This window comes from Pseudophryne corroboree, chromosome 5, assembly GCF_028390025.1.
Source record: "Pseudophryne corroboree isolate aPseCor3 chromosome 5, aPseCor3.hap2, whole genome shotgun sequence".
Classification (NCBI taxonomy): domain Eukaryota; kingdom Metazoa; phylum Chordata; class Amphibia; order Anura; family Myobatrachidae; genus Pseudophryne; species Pseudophryne corroboree.
Window position 1 is genome coordinate 407840268 of NC_086448.1, and position 19746 is coordinate 407860013.

At 48.1% G+C, this 19746-nt stretch overlaps 1 protein-coding gene across 3 annotated transcripts in view; it reads right to left on the reverse strand.

The window, feature by feature from the left end:
• The window catches only part of CCT5 (chaperonin containing TCP1 subunit 5), a 187837-nt gene that overhangs the window by 77437 nt on the left and 90654 nt on the right, over positions 1 to 19746 (reverse strand). For all 3 annotated transcript variants that reach the window (XM_063922762.1, XM_063922761.1, XM_063922760.1), the window contains exons 7-8: positions 5912 to 6031; positions 5646 to 5831 (exon numbers count right to left, since the gene is read on the reverse strand). In XM_063922762.1, the coding sequence (XP_063778832.1) occupies positions 5646 to 5831; positions 5912 to 6031 (306 nt within the window). The remainder of the gene's footprint in view (positions 1 to 5645; positions 5832 to 5911; positions 6032 to 19746) is intronic.

A 19746-nucleotide genomic window follows, 5' to 3' on the forward strand; every position in this document is an offset into this window, starting at 1 on the left:
AGCACACTTCTCCGCCCAGAGAAGTATGTTGGTGACCTCCCTCATCGCCGCACGGCTGCGATTGCAGCCCTGACGGTTGATGTATGCCACTGTCGTGGCGTTGTCGGACTGAACTCTGACCGCTCGACCGCGCAGTAGGTGATGTGCCTGAAGCAGGGCACTGTACACCGCGCTTAGTTAGAGAATGTTTATGAGGAGAGCGGATTCGTGGATTGACCAGCGCCACTGAAAACGATGTTCCAGGGTCACTGCCCCCCAGCATCGCAGACTGGCGTCCGTGGTGAGGAGAGTCCAATCCCATACACCGAACCGTCTTCCTTCCAACAGATGTGTCAACTGGAGCCACCAGAGCAGCGACGACCGTGCCTTTGGAGATAGTGTCACCCGTTGATGAAGGAACAGATGAGATCCTGACCACTGATGTAGAAGACACAGCTGAAACGGTCGAGAGTGGAAGCGACCGTATGGAAGAGCTTTGAACGCTGCTACCATCTTTCCCAAAAGGCGAATGCACAGATACACTGACACCCGACGGTGTAGAAGCACCGACCTTACCAGTGTCTGCAGAGACAGGATCTTTTCCTGAGGAAGGAAAATCCTCTGACGGACCGTGTTGAGAATCATCCCCAGAAACAGCCGCCGTTGTGAGGGGCATAAGCGAGACTTCGGGAAATTCAGGATCCACCCGTGTCGATTCAGAAGGTCCTGAGTCATCCGGATATTCTGAAGCAACCGTTCTGCCGAGCTTGCTTTTATTAGCAGATCGTCCAGATAGGGAACAATTGTCACACCCTGCTTCCGAAGTGGGGCCATCATGACCGCCATGACCTTTGTGAACACTCTGGGAGCAGAAGAAAGACCGAAAGGAAGGGCCTGGAACTGTAAATGAGCGTCCTGTATTGCGAACCGGAGAAAAGCCTGATGAGGAGGCCAAATGGGAACATGTAAGTATGCATCCTTGATGTCTATGGATGCCAGAAACTCGTTTTTTTCCAACCCCGCAATAACAGACTGGAGGGACTCCATCTTGAACTTAAATACACTCAAATACGGATTGAGATCTTTCAAGTTCAGGATTGGCCTGACCGAGCCGTCCGGCTTCGGTACTAGAAACAGGCTTGAGTAATAGCCCTGTTTCCGATGATGAGAGGGAACAGGGATCACCACCCTTGCGGATAGAAGCTTCTGGACCACTGCCTGTAAGGCAACCCCTCGGTTGTCGGAAACTGGCAAACCTGTGGTAAAAAAACGCTGGGGCGGTTGTTCCTGAAAATCGAGCTTGTAACCGCAAGTGATTAGATCCCGGACCCAAACGTCTGGGCAGGACTGTACCCAGACCTCCTTGAAATCCCCCAGACGAGCTCCCACCCTGTGATCTCCCAAGGGGGAGGGAAGCCCGTCATGCGGTGGTAGTGGTAGAGGACTTAACCTCTGACTGGGCTGAGGCTGCGGAACCTCTACCCCTGCCGCCGCCTCTACCTCTATGGCCACAGAAGGTAGAAGCTCCACCCCTGGCCTCGAAACCTGGAAGGGGCATAAAAGGATCGCAAAGAGGGACCCCTATATGGCCTGCGAGTGGCTGGAGCAGCAGAAGGAAGATAAGTCGACTTACCACCGGTGGCCTGAGAGATCCAGGCATCCAGATACTTACCAAACAGAACCTCACCCGTAAAGGGCAACGCTTCTGCCGCCCTTTTGGGTTCAGTATCCGCTTGCCACTGCCGGAGCCAGAGAGCTCTGCGGGCCGCAATTGCTAAAGCAGAAATTCTAGCTCCGAGAATACCCATGTCCTTGGACGCTTCGCAAAGATAAAAGGGCTGATTCACGGATGTGTTCTGCCAACTCTATCAATTGATCCGCCGGCAATTCGTCACGAATTGCAGAGGACAAATGCTCCGCCCAAGCTTCGATCGCCTTGTTGACCCAACAACCTGAAAAAGGGATAGCGAAGATTGTCTCTTGGTTGGCGCACAAAGAGAAAAAATACTGGTTAATTTTAATAAATATAAAATGTAACTTTTATTATCAACCACTAAAACTGATGTGAAATATATGAAAGAATCTTTCAAATTAATCAATATTTTTTCTCTTTGTGCACCAACCAAGAGAATCTTCTCTATCCCTTTTTCTTGTTCTCAATCTCATTGTCTGTGGCAGCACCCCCAACACAGTATTAGGTATAGTAACCAAAGTATGTGTATTATTTGGGGTTTTCATTATACTTAAAAGAACGTATTGACTATTAACTTGTGCAGAGGGTATTCCCCTTCCCCTTGTTGACCCAACAACCTACCTGCGCCGGGCGATGTAATACCCCTGCCGCAGAGTAAATATTCTTTAAGGTAGATTCCAACTTCCTATCTGAGGATGGTATTCATGTGACCGCCGGTCAGCTGACCGACAGTCACATGACCTCCTCCGTGAGCCCGACGGCTCACTATCCCGATGGTCGGCATGCCGACCAACAGGGACTATTTCCACTCGTGGGTGTCCACGACACCCATAGAGTGGGAATAGAACCCGTGGCGACCGCAGGTCGCCACCGAGCCCGCAAGGGGCTTGCTGCACTCGCCCCTCCCCGCCAGGATCCCGGCGTCGGTATGCTGCCGGGATCCCGGCGTCGGTAAGGTGACCGGCGGTCAGGAGACCGCCGATCACCAGTACTACACCCCTATCTGACGCCTCTTAAACGAAGTCACTCCCGGAACCGGTAGGACCATCTTTTTGGACAGATCAGACACCGAAGGATCCACAATCGGAGAGGTCTCATAACGTGTCCTGCTATCTGCGGGAAAAGGATAGGAAGACAACAGTTTTCTTGATACCTGAAATTTTGCGTCTGGATGTTTCCAGGCTGCCGTTAGGAGCGCATCCAGCTTCTCTGAAACTGAAAAGGTCAACGGCAGGCAGTGGTTGGTGCCAAACCTTGAAGGGCATAAGGCGTCCACCTGTAATACTGAGCGAATAGCAGTAATAAGAGCCTCTATACCCTGAGGTACTGGTTCAGAGTCCCCGTATACCTGATCGTCATCAGTATCCTGTATATCTACATTCTGTATATCTAACCCCGCCTCATCTAATGGAGGCATATCATGGTCAAAGTCCTGCAACACAGAGGCTAGCAATCTCTTTAGAAGCCTGTTAAGGGGGGGGGGGGGGGGGCTAAAGGACGGGGCTTATGAAGGGATTACAGCCCTAGAAAGCCCTTCCACTGACTTTGCCAATGAGACAGCCCATGCAGGTTCTGGCTCCGGTACCGGGACAAGATGTCGGACCCGGGTCACCTCCCTATCCTCCCGAGAGGCCTTCAGTTCCCCAGTCAGCAGGGACATAACCTCTGTGAGTTGTGTCGCCCATGCCGGGGCGCTCTGGGGTTCTGAGGAGGGCTGAGCAGATGGCTGTGACTCCTCACATAAAACATGACCCTGTTTTTGTGTTGCCTTGGAGCCTTTACTGGCCATAGCAGCACCTAACACTGTGACCCTCCCCCACAGGAAAACAGCAATAGGTAGAAGGGGAGGGAGGGGGGAGAGTAGGGAATAATGCAGCCACAGCAGCCCGATCTGTCCTGCACGATACTGTGCAGTGACAGGCTGTAAAGACGATGTAGGTGCCCCCCTTACCCACTGTAACTGTCTCACTGTGCTCCCCACAGGTCCGTGGCGCTCCTCCGTCCCGCGCTGCAGCAAAGGAAATGGCCGCCAGCGCGCGCTGCTTCCGGCGGCGCAGAGCGGGACTAAGCTCCGCCCCCTCCGCAAAGGCGCCAAATTTAAACATGCTTTGCGCCTCTTGCAGGATCCCCGTAGCGGCTCTGTGAGCCGCGCTGAGCGGGGATCCTAGCGGAGAGGGGGGCGAGCGGGCGGGAGCGCGAGACAAGATTCTTTAAAATAAATTAAAAAATAACCAGAGTTACCTTCAAGCCCCCCTGCCGCCTTTGATTAAACACTGTTGGGGAGGGGGGGCACACACACTCATCTTTGCAGCGTGTGGTGGAGCGGCCCCGACACACGCAGCTGTCCGGCCGGCTCCGGAGAGCTCAGTATCTCCTTCAGCCGAGGCCCATCCCGAGCCGCACGCAGCTGTGATGGGACCCCGCCGGCAGCTCCCGCGGTGCAGACTGGCAGTGGCAAAGCTGCCAGTCTGTGTGTGCAAGTAAGAGAAAAGAATGAAGAAAAAAAAAAAAAAAAAAAAATTCTTCAGAGAAGACCCAAGTGAACCAGCTCCCTTGGGCACAAATTAAAGACTGGCTTGGAGGGGAGATAGTAGGGGAGGAGCTAGCCACAGTGTTAGAATTTTAAAGTGCCAGCTCCCAATTACTGCCTACTATTTCCCCATTGTAACTGCGCTCCAGTGGCCCCTAGTGGATGAAGGTGAAATATAGTGCCTCGGCACTTATATATTCTATTGCCAACCTATGATGAGGATTGCTGTGCTGCGCTGAAAATAATAAACCTAACAAAATCTTTTCAGAGAAACTCAGTAGAGCTCCCGTGTGTGACCAGTCTCACTGGGCACAGAATCTAAACTGGAGTATGGAGGAAGGGCATAGAGGGAGGAGCCAGTTCACACCCAAAGTCTTAAAGTGCCCATGTCTCCTGCAGATCCAGTCTACACCCCATGGTTCTTGAAGCATCCCCAGCATCCTCTAGGACGTATGAGAAATGATGTACCATAAACCGCACTGGACTAGCAATACAAAGTAATACTCTGTATGAACTCTCTTAACTAACACTGCCCCAGTGACAGGTAGAATACTCAAGTGTCCTGTAGGAAGCACAGCACTGGCAATCAGGCGGTACCACAGAGGAGGATTTGCCCTAGCAGTCCCAGGAACAGCAAGGTTCTGTCTAATGGCTGCTGACCGGGAATGAGGGAGAGAGAGAGAAGCAGCTCCAGGGTGGGAACATTGCTGAAATGGTGCCCTGGGGCTGGGGAGGGGCCTCAGGTCCGACCTGCTCCCCCTGCTGGAATCCCCACCGGGTTTGGGGGCAGTGTAAAAACGGGGGTTTATAATAAGATTTCCCCCTGACCTGTGCCCATGACTTGACCATGGAGGCTAGTGGAGCGGCTGCCCAGTATTCAGCACTGCCGCGCTGGATCGCGGTAAAAGCGGGTACAGGAGCCCATTACCTCCCCCTTGTCTGCGGCCCCGCGATCTAGGAGACGGCAGCGTGTGTGACTCACGGTTAGAAGACTGCGCCTCCGCTGCAGTGACCCAGCAACCAGGGCGCGGGAGTATACAGCGCCGCTGGGGTGACGGAGCTGCACGCAGGGAAGTCTATGAGACTTTGCTTGCTGCAGGCTTGTAGTTTCTGTACAAAAATGTATTCTGTTTCTTCTGAACTGAAGCTCTGAATAGGCTGCCTAGGTCAGCCCCATGTTAAGTGCATGCATACTGCATTGGCACCAATTTACAAACAGCTCCCTGTGCATGGAGGCGGGGTTATAGAGGAGGTGGCGCTGTGCATCTTGGGAACAGTCAAAAGCTTTAAGCCTGTTGGTGCCTCAGATCAAGATCCTACTCTATCTACACTCCGATGTTAACCCTTGTGGAGCCCAGTGTACCCCGCAGCAGAAAGACAATTTTTAAATGTGTTAAGGTTATCCACGAGAACAAGTACTCAAACTGTAATAGTCACACCTACCATCTTATTCCCCCCTCTGATGAAAATGGTTGCAGCTCTTGAGTTCTTGCATTGCTCTATAACAAGCATCCGATCCTTGGTTGTTCCAAATGATATTTCTCTAACTATTCCAGCATAGCCAAGTTTCTCAGAAGTTAACTCACAAAATCGCGGAACAATACGTCCTCCCGTAGCAATAGCAATTAACTGGAAGAACAAAGCATCTTGTAAGGATGGTTAATATCACATAGCAAATAGAAGTGATGGTGGCAGAGTCCATTACTTACCTCTATTTCAGGCCCTCCAACCCAACGGACAGCAGGCAGCTCATTTTGTAGCAGTAAATGATTTGCTTCATCATCAAAGCCCCACTGACATATGGCAAGATTAGCACCAGTGTCTTTAATCTACAAGTCAAAATGCAAACACAGAAGTGTGGGGGGGGGGGGGGGGGGGAGAAGAAAGAAAAAAAGTCAATCAAGTACAAAATTTAAGAGTGCATTAAAGTAGGGATTTTTGTTTACTTATAAAATCTCTGATTCCATCGGGGGACGCTGCGCTATTACTTGTGGGCTAGAATGTGTGGGTAGTGGAGTTTGAACAGAACCTATAGAAAAAAAAAAAAGAAGAAGAAAAAAAAAAAACTCCTCCTCCCCCCTCTAATCCTGACTAGCCAGTACCTCAGTTAACATTTAGCCAAGCGAGACAGAACATAACCACTAAACCAGACAAACATACGGGAGAGATCGCAGCGTCCCCCAGATGGAATCAGAGATTTACGGTAAGTAAACAAAAACCCCTATTTCTTTTTCATCCATTTGGGGGACGCTGCGCTCTTACTTGTGGGATTTCCCAAAATGAGAGGAGGGAGACGTAGATAGCAGAGCAGTCTGTAAAATCGGACGCCCAACAGAGGCAATCTCTGAATCAAACGTATGAAAACTGTAGAACTTTGCTCCACAGAAACACCCCCACGAACAGCCCAAGAGGCTCCAACAGCCCTAGTAGAATGAGCTCGTATTGGAGCAGGTACAGTAATGTTAGAAGAAACGTATGCCTACCAAATGGCCGAAGTTACCCAACGAGCCACAGAGTTCTTAAAGGCCGGCCAAGCTCATTTGGGTGCGTCAATCAGCACCAACAACGTATCCGGACGACGAATAGATTCAGTATGAAACAAGTAAATGCGTAAGGCCCTAACCACATCTAATAAGGCCAAATGGCTTTCCTCCCCGGAGGAAGCTGGAGTAAACGCCGGGAGGACAATGTCCCGATTAAGGTGGAAAGCCGAAACGACCTTAGGAAGAAAAGAAGGGTTTTGTACGCAAAACCACGCGGTCATCATTGAAAGACCAACAAAGGCAGACTGCAAGACAGCGCCGCCAACTCCGAAACCCACCTAGCTGAGGCAATGGGCAAAAGAAAAACAACTGAGTGTTAGAAATCATAGTTCCACGGATTCCAAAAAGGTTCAAACTGAGACTTTTGAAGGGCCGTTAGGACCAAGGTGAAGTATCCTCCCATTCTGGGTCTACTTCACCTTCCTCCAAGGAAGGGACCAGAGAATCGGACTCCTCCACCGGAAAGGTTATGGCGGGTAACAGATGTGTCCGTTTCGTAGCAGCCGAACCACCTGAAGAGTTTACAAATTTATCCGAGGACTGACTTAAGTCCGAGATATGTTTGCCCGTATTTTTAGCCCACAGTGGTTCTTCAGACGTCTTAGTGGGAGCCACCCCTGACTGGGATTGACTTAACTCTGAAATGGCATCTACCACGTGTTTTGGCGACGGAGGCATGGACTGATCTACAGAACTTCCCTGTTGGCCCGCTACTGGTGTACCAGAGCATGTTGTACAGAGTACCCACGTCCGTGCTACCTTTTGATAGTTTGGAACCACATTGTGCACAGGCAAAATACACAACCGAAGCTGTCTTCCCTTTAGTAGATTTGTCCAGCTTAGTGGCCATATTCCTATCAAATAGTTGAACAACAAATAAAAAGGTCTCTCAAAACTTAAAATTATTCCCAAATGCCTTTAGAACCTCAATAATATTAGTTCTCGCAGTGAAGCCCCCTCTTACAATGAGTGCCCTAAAATATAGGCGTTCGTATACATAACAATACAGGTCACTAATATACTTGCTGTTTTTGCTAATCCCCGTCTGAACCGAGCAGAGTGAGAAGCTTAAATGTGTAATTTGAGAAAAAAAAAAAAAAAAGAAGTAGTGTGTGTGTTTTCATGTGCTGTGCAGAGTACTCCCCCTCCGGCTGAAGATGGCGCCTGGAGCTTAGAGTCATCCATAGAGGCTGGACGTAAGTGCACGGGTGTACCAAGGCGGGAAGTGCCTCCTTCCCATCAACGTCACCGCCGCACCTAATCCTGCCCCCGCTGTCAGACCGCTGCGCCAAAAACACTGAGTGTCTGGCGGCAGACCGGCTCAATCACCCCCTCGCACTCGGTCCCCACAGTAAAAAGGAGCAGTAGAGTCTCCGTAGTCACCTCCTTGGAGGGGAAGGGGGGGGGGGGGGGGGGGGTCGGAGAAGCGAGATACTCCAGGCACAAAACAAAAACTGAGGTACTGGCTAATCAGGCTGGAGTTGGGAGGGGCCGAGTAGTTTGTTTTTTCTACAGGTTCTGTGCCAAGCTCCACTACCCACACACTCTAACCCACAAGTAACGGCGCAGCGTTCCCCAGATGGATGACAGAGAAAGTAAAATTAAAGGATAGGCATTTCACAAACAAGAGCATATTAGACTACCTATATGCACTCGTGTGTAGCATAGAAAGTCTTAAGTTAGAGTTTGTGATCGACACCTTGCAGAATGAAGCATTGTTTTCACTGGACAGTTCGCAGAAATGTTGTAAGATGTAGACAACCAATTTTATAAGCCAAAAGTATAGAGTGGGTGCAAAGGAGCTGGTGCACTTTAAAATGTCTTCACTTGGTGTGCTGGCTCCTCTCCTTCATGCCCCCTCCCACAGGCAGTTATAGGTAAAACATAGCCCGATGGAGAAAGGACATACACGAGAGAAGGAACATAATGAGTGGTGAGATTCACACACCGCTCACCACTAACATAAAACAACCAGCAATGGCTGGTAACCAAACAGCAACAGCTGAACAGGTAACCATAGAAAAGACAACCTGCAGAAAAGTCAATGAACCGAGGTGCGCGCCCAATATCCCTTATGAACTACGAGAAAAGGATTAATCGGTAGGTAAAATTAAAATCCTATTTTCTCTAGCATCCATAAGGGATATTGGGGAGACTTATTACAATGGGGGCATTAATAAGCTTCTAGAACGGGTGGGAACGTGCAGACACTGCTGCAGCACCACTTGCCCAAACTGGGTATCCTCTGACCAGGGTATCAAACCTGTAGAACTTCACAAAGGTGTTCTTCCCCGACCAGGTAGCAGCTTAGCATAGTTGCAAGGCCAAGACTCCACGGGCAGCTGCCCAGGAAGAATACCGATTTTGCAGAGTGTGCCTTCAGAGACTGTGGAACCGGTAAGGCTGCCGACACATAGGCCTGTTGGATAGTAAGCCTAAGCCAACGAGCAGTGGACTGCTTAGAGGCAGGGCAACCTTTTTCTGCGCATCATATAGCACGAACAAGGAATCAGTCTTTCTGATCCGAGCCGCTCTCTTGACATAGATCTTCAAGGCTCGCACATCATCCAATTCAAGTGCAAGAACCTGACGGAACCACAATAGGTTGATTTAAGTGGAACGCAGAGACGACCTTCGGCAGGAACTGCTGCCTAGTCCTGAGCTCCGCTCTGTCCTCATAAAAGACAAAGTACGGACTATTGCACGATAAAGCCCCCATTTCTGAGACATGCCTAGCAGAAGCCAGGGCCAGTAACATTACAGTCTTCCACGTGAGGTACTTGTCTTCTACCGTCAGCAGTGGTTCAAACCAGGAGGACTGTAGAAATTTCAAAACAACATTCAAATCCCAGGGTTCCGTGGACGGCCCAAAAGGAGGTTGTATGTGAAGTGGACCTCCTAAAAAAAAAAGGTCTGAACTTCTGGCAACACTGCCAATTTATTCTGGAAGAAGATAGAGAGCTGAAATCTGGACCATAATGGAACAGACGTAAGCCCTTGTCCACACCAGCCTGTAGGAAATGTCCCAAATTGAACTCTGCAGAAGGGTACGTGCGGTCCTCACACCAAGGGACATATATTCTCCAGATATGACGATAGTGTTTTGACGTCACAGGTTTCCTGGCCTGAACCATGGTAGCAATGACCTTTCTGGAAAGGCCCTTGTGAGCTAGGATGTTCCGCTCAACCTGCATGCTGTCCAACGAAGTCGCCGTAAGTCTGGGTAGACGAACGGTCCTTGTTGAAGATCCCTTCTTAGGAGGTAGAGGCCAAGGGTCTTTGATGGACATGTCCAGAAGATCCGCGTACTACGCCCTCCGGGGCAATCAGAATTGCCTGGACTCCTTGATTTCGGATTCGCTTTAGTACCCTTGGAAGCAACGTCCGGTAAGGCCAAGGCAGCATCAGGGCATCCACTACCCTCGCTTGAGGGTCCCTGGTTCGGGAGCAATAGCAAAGAAGCTTCCTGTTGAGTCGAGAATACATCATGTCTATCTGTGGACAGCCCCACCAGTCGATCTGCTGAAACACATGGTGGAGCCCCCACTCTCCCGGGTGGAGATCTTGACGACTCAGGAAGTCCGCTTCCCAGTTATCCACTGCTGGAATGAAGATCACCGACATTGCTCTTGCATTTTTCTGCACAGAGGAATATTTTTGACACCTCTCACATGCAGGACCTTCTTTTTGTCCCTCCTTGCCGATTGATGTACACCACTGCTGTGGCGTTGTCAGACTGTACCAGGATTGAGTGATCCCTGAGTAGAGGAGAGGCCTGAAGCAGAGCATTGTAGATCGCTCCAAATTCCAGAATGTTGATCAGAAGGAGGGCTTTGTGGGCTGACCACCTGCCCTGGAACCGAGCCCCTTGGGTGACAGTTTTGGGATTCGGAATTGGATCCGTCGTGAGGAGGATCCAATTCCGAATCCCAAAACTCCGGCCTTCCAGGAGATTGGAAGACTGCAGCCACCTCAGGAGGGAAATCATGGCCTGAGGTGACAGCCGTATCATCCGATGCATTTCATTTTTCCAGACCACTTGCTCAGAAGATCCAATTAAAATGTTCTGGCATGGAACCTCCCATATTGAATCCCCTCGTATGAGGAGACCATCTTCCCCAAAAATCTTATGCAAAGATGGATGGATATTTAAGCAGGTCGGAGAACCATGCGGACCATCTCCTGAAGTGTTCTGAGAGAGGCAGGTTCAAGGGAAGTTAGGAAGTTTAAGGAAAAATTACTTCACAGAAAAGGTAGTGGATAAGTGGAATAGCCTCCCATCAGAGGTGGTAGAGGCCAAGAATTTAGAGCAATATAAATGTTTGGGATAGGCATAGGAATATCCTTACAAAGAATCAAAGGTTCAAAAAGGGTTGAGATTACCTAAAGCAGGGCTGGCCAAACCGGTCCTCGAGATCTACCAACAGTTCACATTTTCCAGACCACCTAGCTGGTGCACAGGTGTAGTCATTACTAATTAAGATGTGATGCATTCATTCCTAACTGACAATTCTACAGATCTCCAGGAGGCCTGGAAAACATGCACTGTTGGTAGATCTCGAGGACCGGTTTGGCCAGCCCTGACCTAAAGGATAAAAAAAAATGGGCAGACTAGATGGGCCAAATGGTTCTTATCTGCCGTCAAATTCTATGTTCTATGTTTCTAAATAAAATCCTCAGGTGGGACGTCTGTAAATCGAGAATCCACCCATGGTGTGACAGAAGTTGTATAGTGCGGTCGATACGGAGCAATAAAAGCTCCCTGGATCTTGCTTTTAACAGGAGATCGTCCAGGTAAGGGACAACATTGATCCCCTGGACCCGGAGCTGGATCTTCTCCGCTATTACCTTTGTGAACCCCCTCAAAGCTGTGGACAGGCCGAAAGGTAGCGCCTGGAACTGGTAGTGATCGTCCAGTAGGGCAAACCTCAGATAAGCCTGATGAGGTGGCCAAATCGGAATAAGGAGATAGGAGTCCTTGATATCCAGGGAGACCATGAATTCCTGTTTATCCAGGCCCACAATCACTGCTTGCAAGAATTCCATTTTGAACTTGAAAACCTTTAGGTAAAGGTTCAAGAACTTTAGATTCAAAATGGGCCTTATCGAACAGTCCGGCTTTGGTACCACAAACAGGGTGGAGTAATAACCCTTTCCTCGTTGTTGTATTGGTACAGGAACAATGACGTGGGACTGGACCAACTTTTGGATGGCCTGTTTCAACGTAACATGCGTATCCGCCAAAACTGGTAAGACTGATTGATAAAAACGTTGGGGAGGAGCACCGTCAAACTCAAGCTTGTAGCCCTGAGAAATGAGGTCCTTGAACCCAGATATCCTGCCAGGAACTCTCCCAGACGCGGCTGAAGTGATGCAGTCAATCTCCCACCTCAACATCCCCTCAGGGTGGGTGGGCACCATCATGCTGAGGACTTAGTGGAAGCAGAACTGGTGCTCTGTTCCTGAGAACCGGTGTTTGTAGGTCATCTTGTCTTACCTCTGGTGCCTCTAGCCACATTGGAGGCACCCCTGGCCCTAGATCGAAATTTGTTAGACTAAAAGGACTGAACAGACTGCCCCAGGTAGTAACGCCTAACCAGCGGGGCCCCAGAGGTGAGAAACGTGGATTTCCCTGCAGTAACTTTAGAAAGCCACGTATAAAACTCAACCCCAAAGAGCCATGCCCAGAAAAGGGGAAAGATTCCACACTGCGCTTGGACTCTGCGTCCTCTATCCATTGGCGCAACCACAAGGTCCTGCGCGCCAACACTGCCATGGCAGAGGTCCTAGCCTTAATAATGCCCATCTCCTTGAGCGAGTCACACAGGACGCGTGCAGTGTCTTGAATGTGCTTCAGGCGAGTCACCGTAGTGACCAGAGGCATATCCCCGGAGAGGCCCTCCTGTATTAGAGAAGCCCACGTGTGAATGGCATGGGTCATCCAGCAACCTACTATGACTGGCCTTTGCGATACAGCTGCTGCTGTGTAGATAGACTTTAGTGTAGTCTCTATTTTTCTGTCCGCAGGGTCCTTTATGGTAAAGGAGCCCGGGGCAGGCAGCCCCGCCTTTCTAGACAGTCGATAGACTGATATGTCAACCCCCGGGGGTTCTTACCGGAATTTCCAACCTTCAGGTGCAAATGGGAAAGTGTGCAAAAATCTTTTTGACACTTGGTATTTCTTGTCTGGATTATTCCAGGCTAACTTAAACAGGTCATCTAACTCTGCAGAATCAGGGAAAGGGACATTAAGGCTTGTTCTGTGTACAGAAAAACGACTGCTGTGACGCAGTGTCTTCTAGAGGGAGTTTGAACACGTCCAGTATAGCCAGAATGAAGAGTACAATACCCAGAGCAAAAGTGGAATCCCCACTAATGGGACCCAAGTCCTCCCCATCTTCCTGTATATAGTCATCTGAATCAGAGAGTAGAGCAGGTAAACCACACTTTTGTGGTCCTGAGTTAGAGAGGGGGAGCTGTGTAATATCTGCACTGGCAGCTTGATCTGCAACAGCCTGCTGTAGTAGCTTAGTTTTTTTGAGCACTGGCAGCGAGTTGTGACAACATCAGACATAGATTTAACGGCACCTAGCCAGGAAGGCTCTTAACCCTCTCCCCCTGCCCCCTCACTGAGTTGTGAAGATTGTCTGCATTGTTCACAGGATACCGAATCAGATAATAAAGTAGAGAATCTGGTGTGACACACTGCATAGTTTGTGTTTACCCATGTTCACAGTAAAGCACAATTACACACACACATAGTGAGGCTGTAAGCCAGAGGTTCTCAAACTTGGTCCTCGTGGGCCCACACAGTGCATGTTTTGCAGGTAACTCAGCAGGTGTACAGGTGTATTACTCACCGACACATTTTAAAAGGTCCACAGGTGGAGCTAATTATTTCACTTGTGATTCTGTGAGGAGACCTGCAAAACATGCACTGTGTGGGCCCCCGAGGACAGAGTTTGAGAACCTCTGCTGTAAGGTGTTATATCACAGTGAAACACCTATGATTACTGTCCTTTATAGGACACAGATTGTGTACAATAGCGGCTCTCCCCCTTTGCTACACCCTGTATCAGTTTTCCAGTGTCAGGATGAGCCGTGTATGCCTGCTGCTGCAAGCAGAGGCCAAAATGCTGCTGGTCCCGCTCTGAGATAGCTCTGCCCGCCCCCCCCCCCCCCCCCCCCCAAATATGGCACTGTTTTATAGTTTAAGCCACAGCTAGCCAGTGTACGGGGGCTATAGTGGGTGCCCCCCCAGGAGGGTCTCGTATCACTCCCCTGCATGTCAGCAGCACTTTGAACTGGGGGACAGCCCTAGCGTTGTCCCCGGTTTGTACTGCCCACGGTAGTCACCTTCAGGCTATTGTTAGGGGTGTGCGGCGTGCTGCGATTGAGACAGCTAAGGCGCAGTGCCCTGCTGTACAAACAACCTCTCTGGACAGTAGTCCTGGAGCAGGGAAACTGTTCTGACACCTCGCAAGGCCGGTGACTTTTCCCACCCCACCCTAACCCCCACGGTGCAGGTATGCTGTTGCCCAAACAGATTGAAAAGAAACTTAAGAAAACTGTGGAGCTCCAGATATATGTGCCCTCAGGAGAGGATGCACTTTTCTAAACTGCCTGTGGGAAGGGGCATTGAGAGGAGGAGCCAGCACACCCAGTGAAGAAGTTTAAAGTGCACCAGCTCCGTTGGACCCCATCGTACTAAGTCTCCCCAATATCCCTTATGGATGCTAGAGAAGATAGAAAAGTAAAGAAAAATTATATATCTATATCTCTCTATATAGTAAAGACAAACGGGCGGCACTCCACAGGACTTCAGAAATCACCAAAGCAGCAGACAGTTTAGTATATCAACGTTTACTGGTCGTCATTACGTCACTCCCCGTAACGCGAACGGGCCGGCTGGAGGGGCGGGACTAGTAACCATGGTGACCATGCACCAATCCATACCTGTCCCAATCCCCAGCAGTCACTCCGGGGGCGTGCAGAAGCGTCCGTATCCCAACCAATCCGGTGCAGGTAGGCGCGGCGGTATCCATAGCAACCTGCAATACATAAACACAAAAACATACATATACACTTCTAAAAACACCTAAAACACAATTGTAGTGACGGTTATCAATTGCATGCTATACCTACAACCTGTACAATATTCTAGTCAAGCAAAAATTTGTCAAACAATATCTGTAAACCCTACTAACCTCCTACATTATATGCATAGCCTACATGTTGTCTATACTAGAACTAAAGATAGGGACATGATATTACTCAGCTCTGAAGCATATAGTAAGGCAAAGCATCCTATTAAATACCGCAACTGGGGCCTCTGCCATATGGTTAGTAGGCCCCAGTTGCGGTATTTAATAGGATGCTTTGCCTTACTATATGCTTCAGAGCCGAGTAATATCATGTCCCTATCTTTAGTTCTAGTATAGACAACATGTAGGCTATGCATATAATGTAGGAGGTTAGTAGGGTTTACAGATAGTTTGACAAAATTTTTTGCTTGACTATAAGATTGTACAGGTTGTAGGTATAGCATGCAATTGATAACCGTCACTACAATTGTGTTTTAGAAGTGTATATGCATGTTTTTGTGTTTATGTATTGCAGGTTGCTATGGATACCACCGCGCCTACCTGCGCCGGATTGGTTGGGATACGGACGCTTCTGCACGCCGCTGGAGTGACTGCTGGGGATTGGGACAGGTATGGATTGGTGCATGGTCACCATGGTTACTAGTCCCGCCCCTCCGCATCGCGGGGAGTGACGTAATGATGACCAGTTCCGGAAGTGCAGGGAGACGCCGGGAGGTGGAGGGTACACTGACTGCTATAAAAGGTATGTGTCGTTTATTGGTTCTTTGTCCTGACGAAAGGCACTAATAAAGAGTGCCTGAAACGCTGCTATACTAAGCTGTCTGCTGCTTTGGTGATTTCTGAAGTCCTGTGGAGTGCCGCCCGTTTGTCTTTGCTGCATCCAGTCCCTCATAGGTTGTTGGGAGGGCACCCAGGTACTATTGTTGATTTTGTGGAGTGCCAGTCAAAAATAAATAAAATATATATATATATATATATATATATATATATATATATATATATATATATATATATATATATATATATATATATATATATATATATATATAAGAATTTACTCGACGGTAATTATATTTTTCTCGTAGTCCGTAGTGGATGCTGGGAACTCCCTAAGGACCATGGGGAATAGCGGCTCCGCAGGAGACTGGGCACAACTAAGAAAGATTTAGGACTACCTGGTGTGCACTGGCTCCTCCCTCTATGCCCCTCCTCCAGACCTCAGTTAGGAAACTGTGCCCGGAAGAGCTGACACAATAAGGAAAGGATTTGGAATCCCGGGTAAGACTCATACCAGCCACACCGTACAACTTGTGATACTATACCCAGTGAACAGTATGAACAACAACTGAGCCTCTCAAACAGATGGCTCCAAACAATAACCCTTTAGTTAGGCAATAACTATATACAAGTATTGCAGACAATCCGCACTTGGGATGGGCGCCCAGCATCCACTACGGACTACGAGAAATAGAATTACCGGTGAGTAAATTCTTATTTTCTCCGACGTCCTAGTGGATGCTGGGAACTCCGTAAGGACCATGGGGATTATACCAAAGCTCCCAAACGGGCGGGAGAGTGCGGATGACTCTGCAGCACCGAATGAGCAAAAGCAAGGTCCTCCTCAGCCAGGGTATCAAACTTGTAGAACTTAGCAAACGTGTTTGAACCCGACCAAGTAGCAGCTCGGCAAAGTTGTAAAGCAGAGACCCCTCGGGCAGCCGCCCAAGAAGAGCCCACTTTCCTCGTGGAATGGGCTTTTACAGATTTAGGATGCGGCAGTCCAGCCGCAGAATGTGCAAGTTGAATCGTACTACAGATCCAGCGAGCAATAGACTGCTTTGAAGCAGGAGCACCCAGCTTGTTGGGCGCATAGAGGATAAATAGCGAGTCAGTTTTCCTGACTCCAGCCGTCCTGGAAACATAGATTTTCAGGGCCCTGACTACGTCCAGCAACTTGGAATCCTCCAAGTCCTTAGTAGCCGCAGGCACCACAATAGGTTGGTTCAAATGAAAAGCTGATACCACCTTAGGAAGAAATTGGGGACGAGTCCTCAATTCCGCCCTATCCATATGGAAAATCAGATAAGGGCTTTTACATGACAAAGCCGCCAATTCTGACACACGCCTGGCCGAAGCCAAGGCCAACAGCATGACCACTTTCCACGTGAGATATTTTAGTTCCACGGTTTTAAGTGGCTCAAACCAATGTGACTTAAGGAAATCCAACACCACGTTGAGATCCCAAGGTGCCACTGGAGGCACAAAAGGGGGCTGAATATGCAGCACTCCTTTAACAAACGTCTGAACTTCAGGCAGTGAAGCCAGTTCTTTTTGGAAGAAAATCGACAGAGCCGAAATCTGGACCTTAATGGAACCCAATTTGAGGCCCATAGTCACCCCTGACTGTAGGAAGTGCAGAAATCGACCCAGCTGAAATTCCTCCGTTGGGGCCCTTCTGGCCTCACACCACGCAACATATTTTCGCCATATGCGGTGATAATGGTTTGCGGTCACCACCTTCCTAGCTTTAATCAGTGTAGGGATGACTTCCTCCGGAATGCCCTTTTCCTTCAGGATCCGGCGTTCAACCGCCATGCCGTCAAACGCAGTCGCGGTAAGTCTTGGAACAGACAGGGTCCCTGCTGCAGCAGGTCCCGTCTGAGCGGCAGAGGCCATGGGTCCTCTGAGATCATTTCTTGAAGTTCTGGGTACAAAGCTCTTCTTGGCCAATCCGGAACCACAAGTATAGTTCTTACTTCTCTCCTCATTATTCTCAGTACCTTGGGTATGAGGCAGAGGGAACACATAAAAGAAAGATGCCTGGCTGAACAACAGCCGGCTGAACAGGGCTTTATTATAAGGGCTTTTTTTTAAAAGGGTTATGAAAATATTACAATATAGACTTACCCAGGACTTCTACATAGTGGCTGTATGTTTGCCATATACTGAAGGGCTGTGCCGGACCAATATGACAATTGCTCTCCTTTCTCTGCAGGTAATCTACACTACTTTGCATTTTGGATCTGCTGAGAATATATATGCATCAGTGATAGTGTTAATATAACTAGGTAATCTACACTACTTTGCATTTTGGATCTGCTGAGAATATATATGCATCAGTGATAGTGTTAATATAACTAGGTAATCTACACTACTTTGCATTTTGGATCTGCTGAGAATATATATGCATCAGTGATAGTGTTAATATAACTAGGTAATCTACACTACTTTGCATTTTGGATCTGCTGAGAATATATATGCATCAGTGATAGTGTTAATATAACTAGGTAATCTACACTACTTTGCATTTTGGATCTGCTGAGAATATATATGCATCAGTGATAGTGTTAATATAACTAGGTAATCTACACTACTTTGCATTTTGGATCTGCTGAGAATATATATGCATCAGTGATAGTGTTAATATAACTAGGTAATCTACACTACTTTGCATTTTGGATCTGCTGAGAATATATATGCATCAGTGATAGTGTTAATATAACTAGGTAATCTACACTGTCAATTTGTATATTATATGCTATATTGTATTGTAGGATGAAACTGTCTTGCAACTTTATATAGTTGTTAACTGCTATCTTAGTATTTGTTTTAGCTGAGTTTTATGGCATGCTCTGTAAACGGGGGTGGGATGTTAGGCCTTGATTGCAATTACTAGAGACACATGGATACTTACCATTCATAAGGAAAGATGCCTGGCTGAACAACAGCCGGCTGAACAGGGCTTTATTATAAGGGCTTTTTTTAAAAGGGTTATGAAAATATTACAATATAGACTTACCCAGGACTTACCAGGACGAAAACAGACGGAAACAACCCACCGACAAAACAGAAAACATCATCCTATCCTTTCATTCCCAATCATCTGTGTATTTCAGCGTATGTAAAATTTTATCAACTAAAAACCTCATGACCTCTAAGAACAAAATGCAACCAATTTGGTAGACAACTATATACATTGTGATTTACATGTGATTGTACATACCTGTTTGTCACTTTGCTCTATAATGCACAGTTAACATACAGCAGAACACCACCAGTAAATAGGCACCTGCACTTTTAACTTGAACAGGTAAAACCCTACACTCTCAGCCTAGAAAACACTGGTTTCATCTCAAACTAACTATGTTCCACAAATTGATTTTCTGCATTGCTCTTCATGGAGTATTCATAAAGGCCATTGCATCATTCAGTCTCCCAGCAACTCAGCCCTCTGTACATATTGCCCCCTCAATTCTACACTCCCCTCTTATTAGCACTCATGAGCTTTTTACTTCCCTATACTCATTGACAATAACCTCTACAACCTCTCACCATAAAAAACTTTCACAAACCTCTGACACCCACATTTATCTCTCTCTTCTGCTTCTGATAGCTGGTGACATTTCACCAAATCCAGGACCCAGCCACTTGCATCACTCGCATTCACCTGATTCACAGCAACATAGAAATCCAGCTAACCTCAAACATCACATGTCTTCCATCACCCTCCAGATCACTAAAATGTGCCTTATGGAATGCACGCTCTGTTTGTAACAAATTAACATCTATCCATGACCTCTTCATATCTAACAACATCAATCTGCTGACTATAACAGAAACCTGGCTCACACAATCTGACACAGCCTCCCCTGCAGCACTGGCACATGGTGGTCTCCACTTTACACATACCTCCAGACCCGATAACCATAAAGGAGGAGGAGTTGGACTTTTACTTTCACAATCTTTTGCATATACTGTTCTACCACAGGTTCCATCACTCACATTTACATCATTTGAAGTACATTCCATTAGGGTTTACTCTCCTTTCTCTCTGCGTGTTGCAGCTATCTACCGCCCACCTGGGCATCCAAAACAATTTTTGGAAGATTTTTCTGC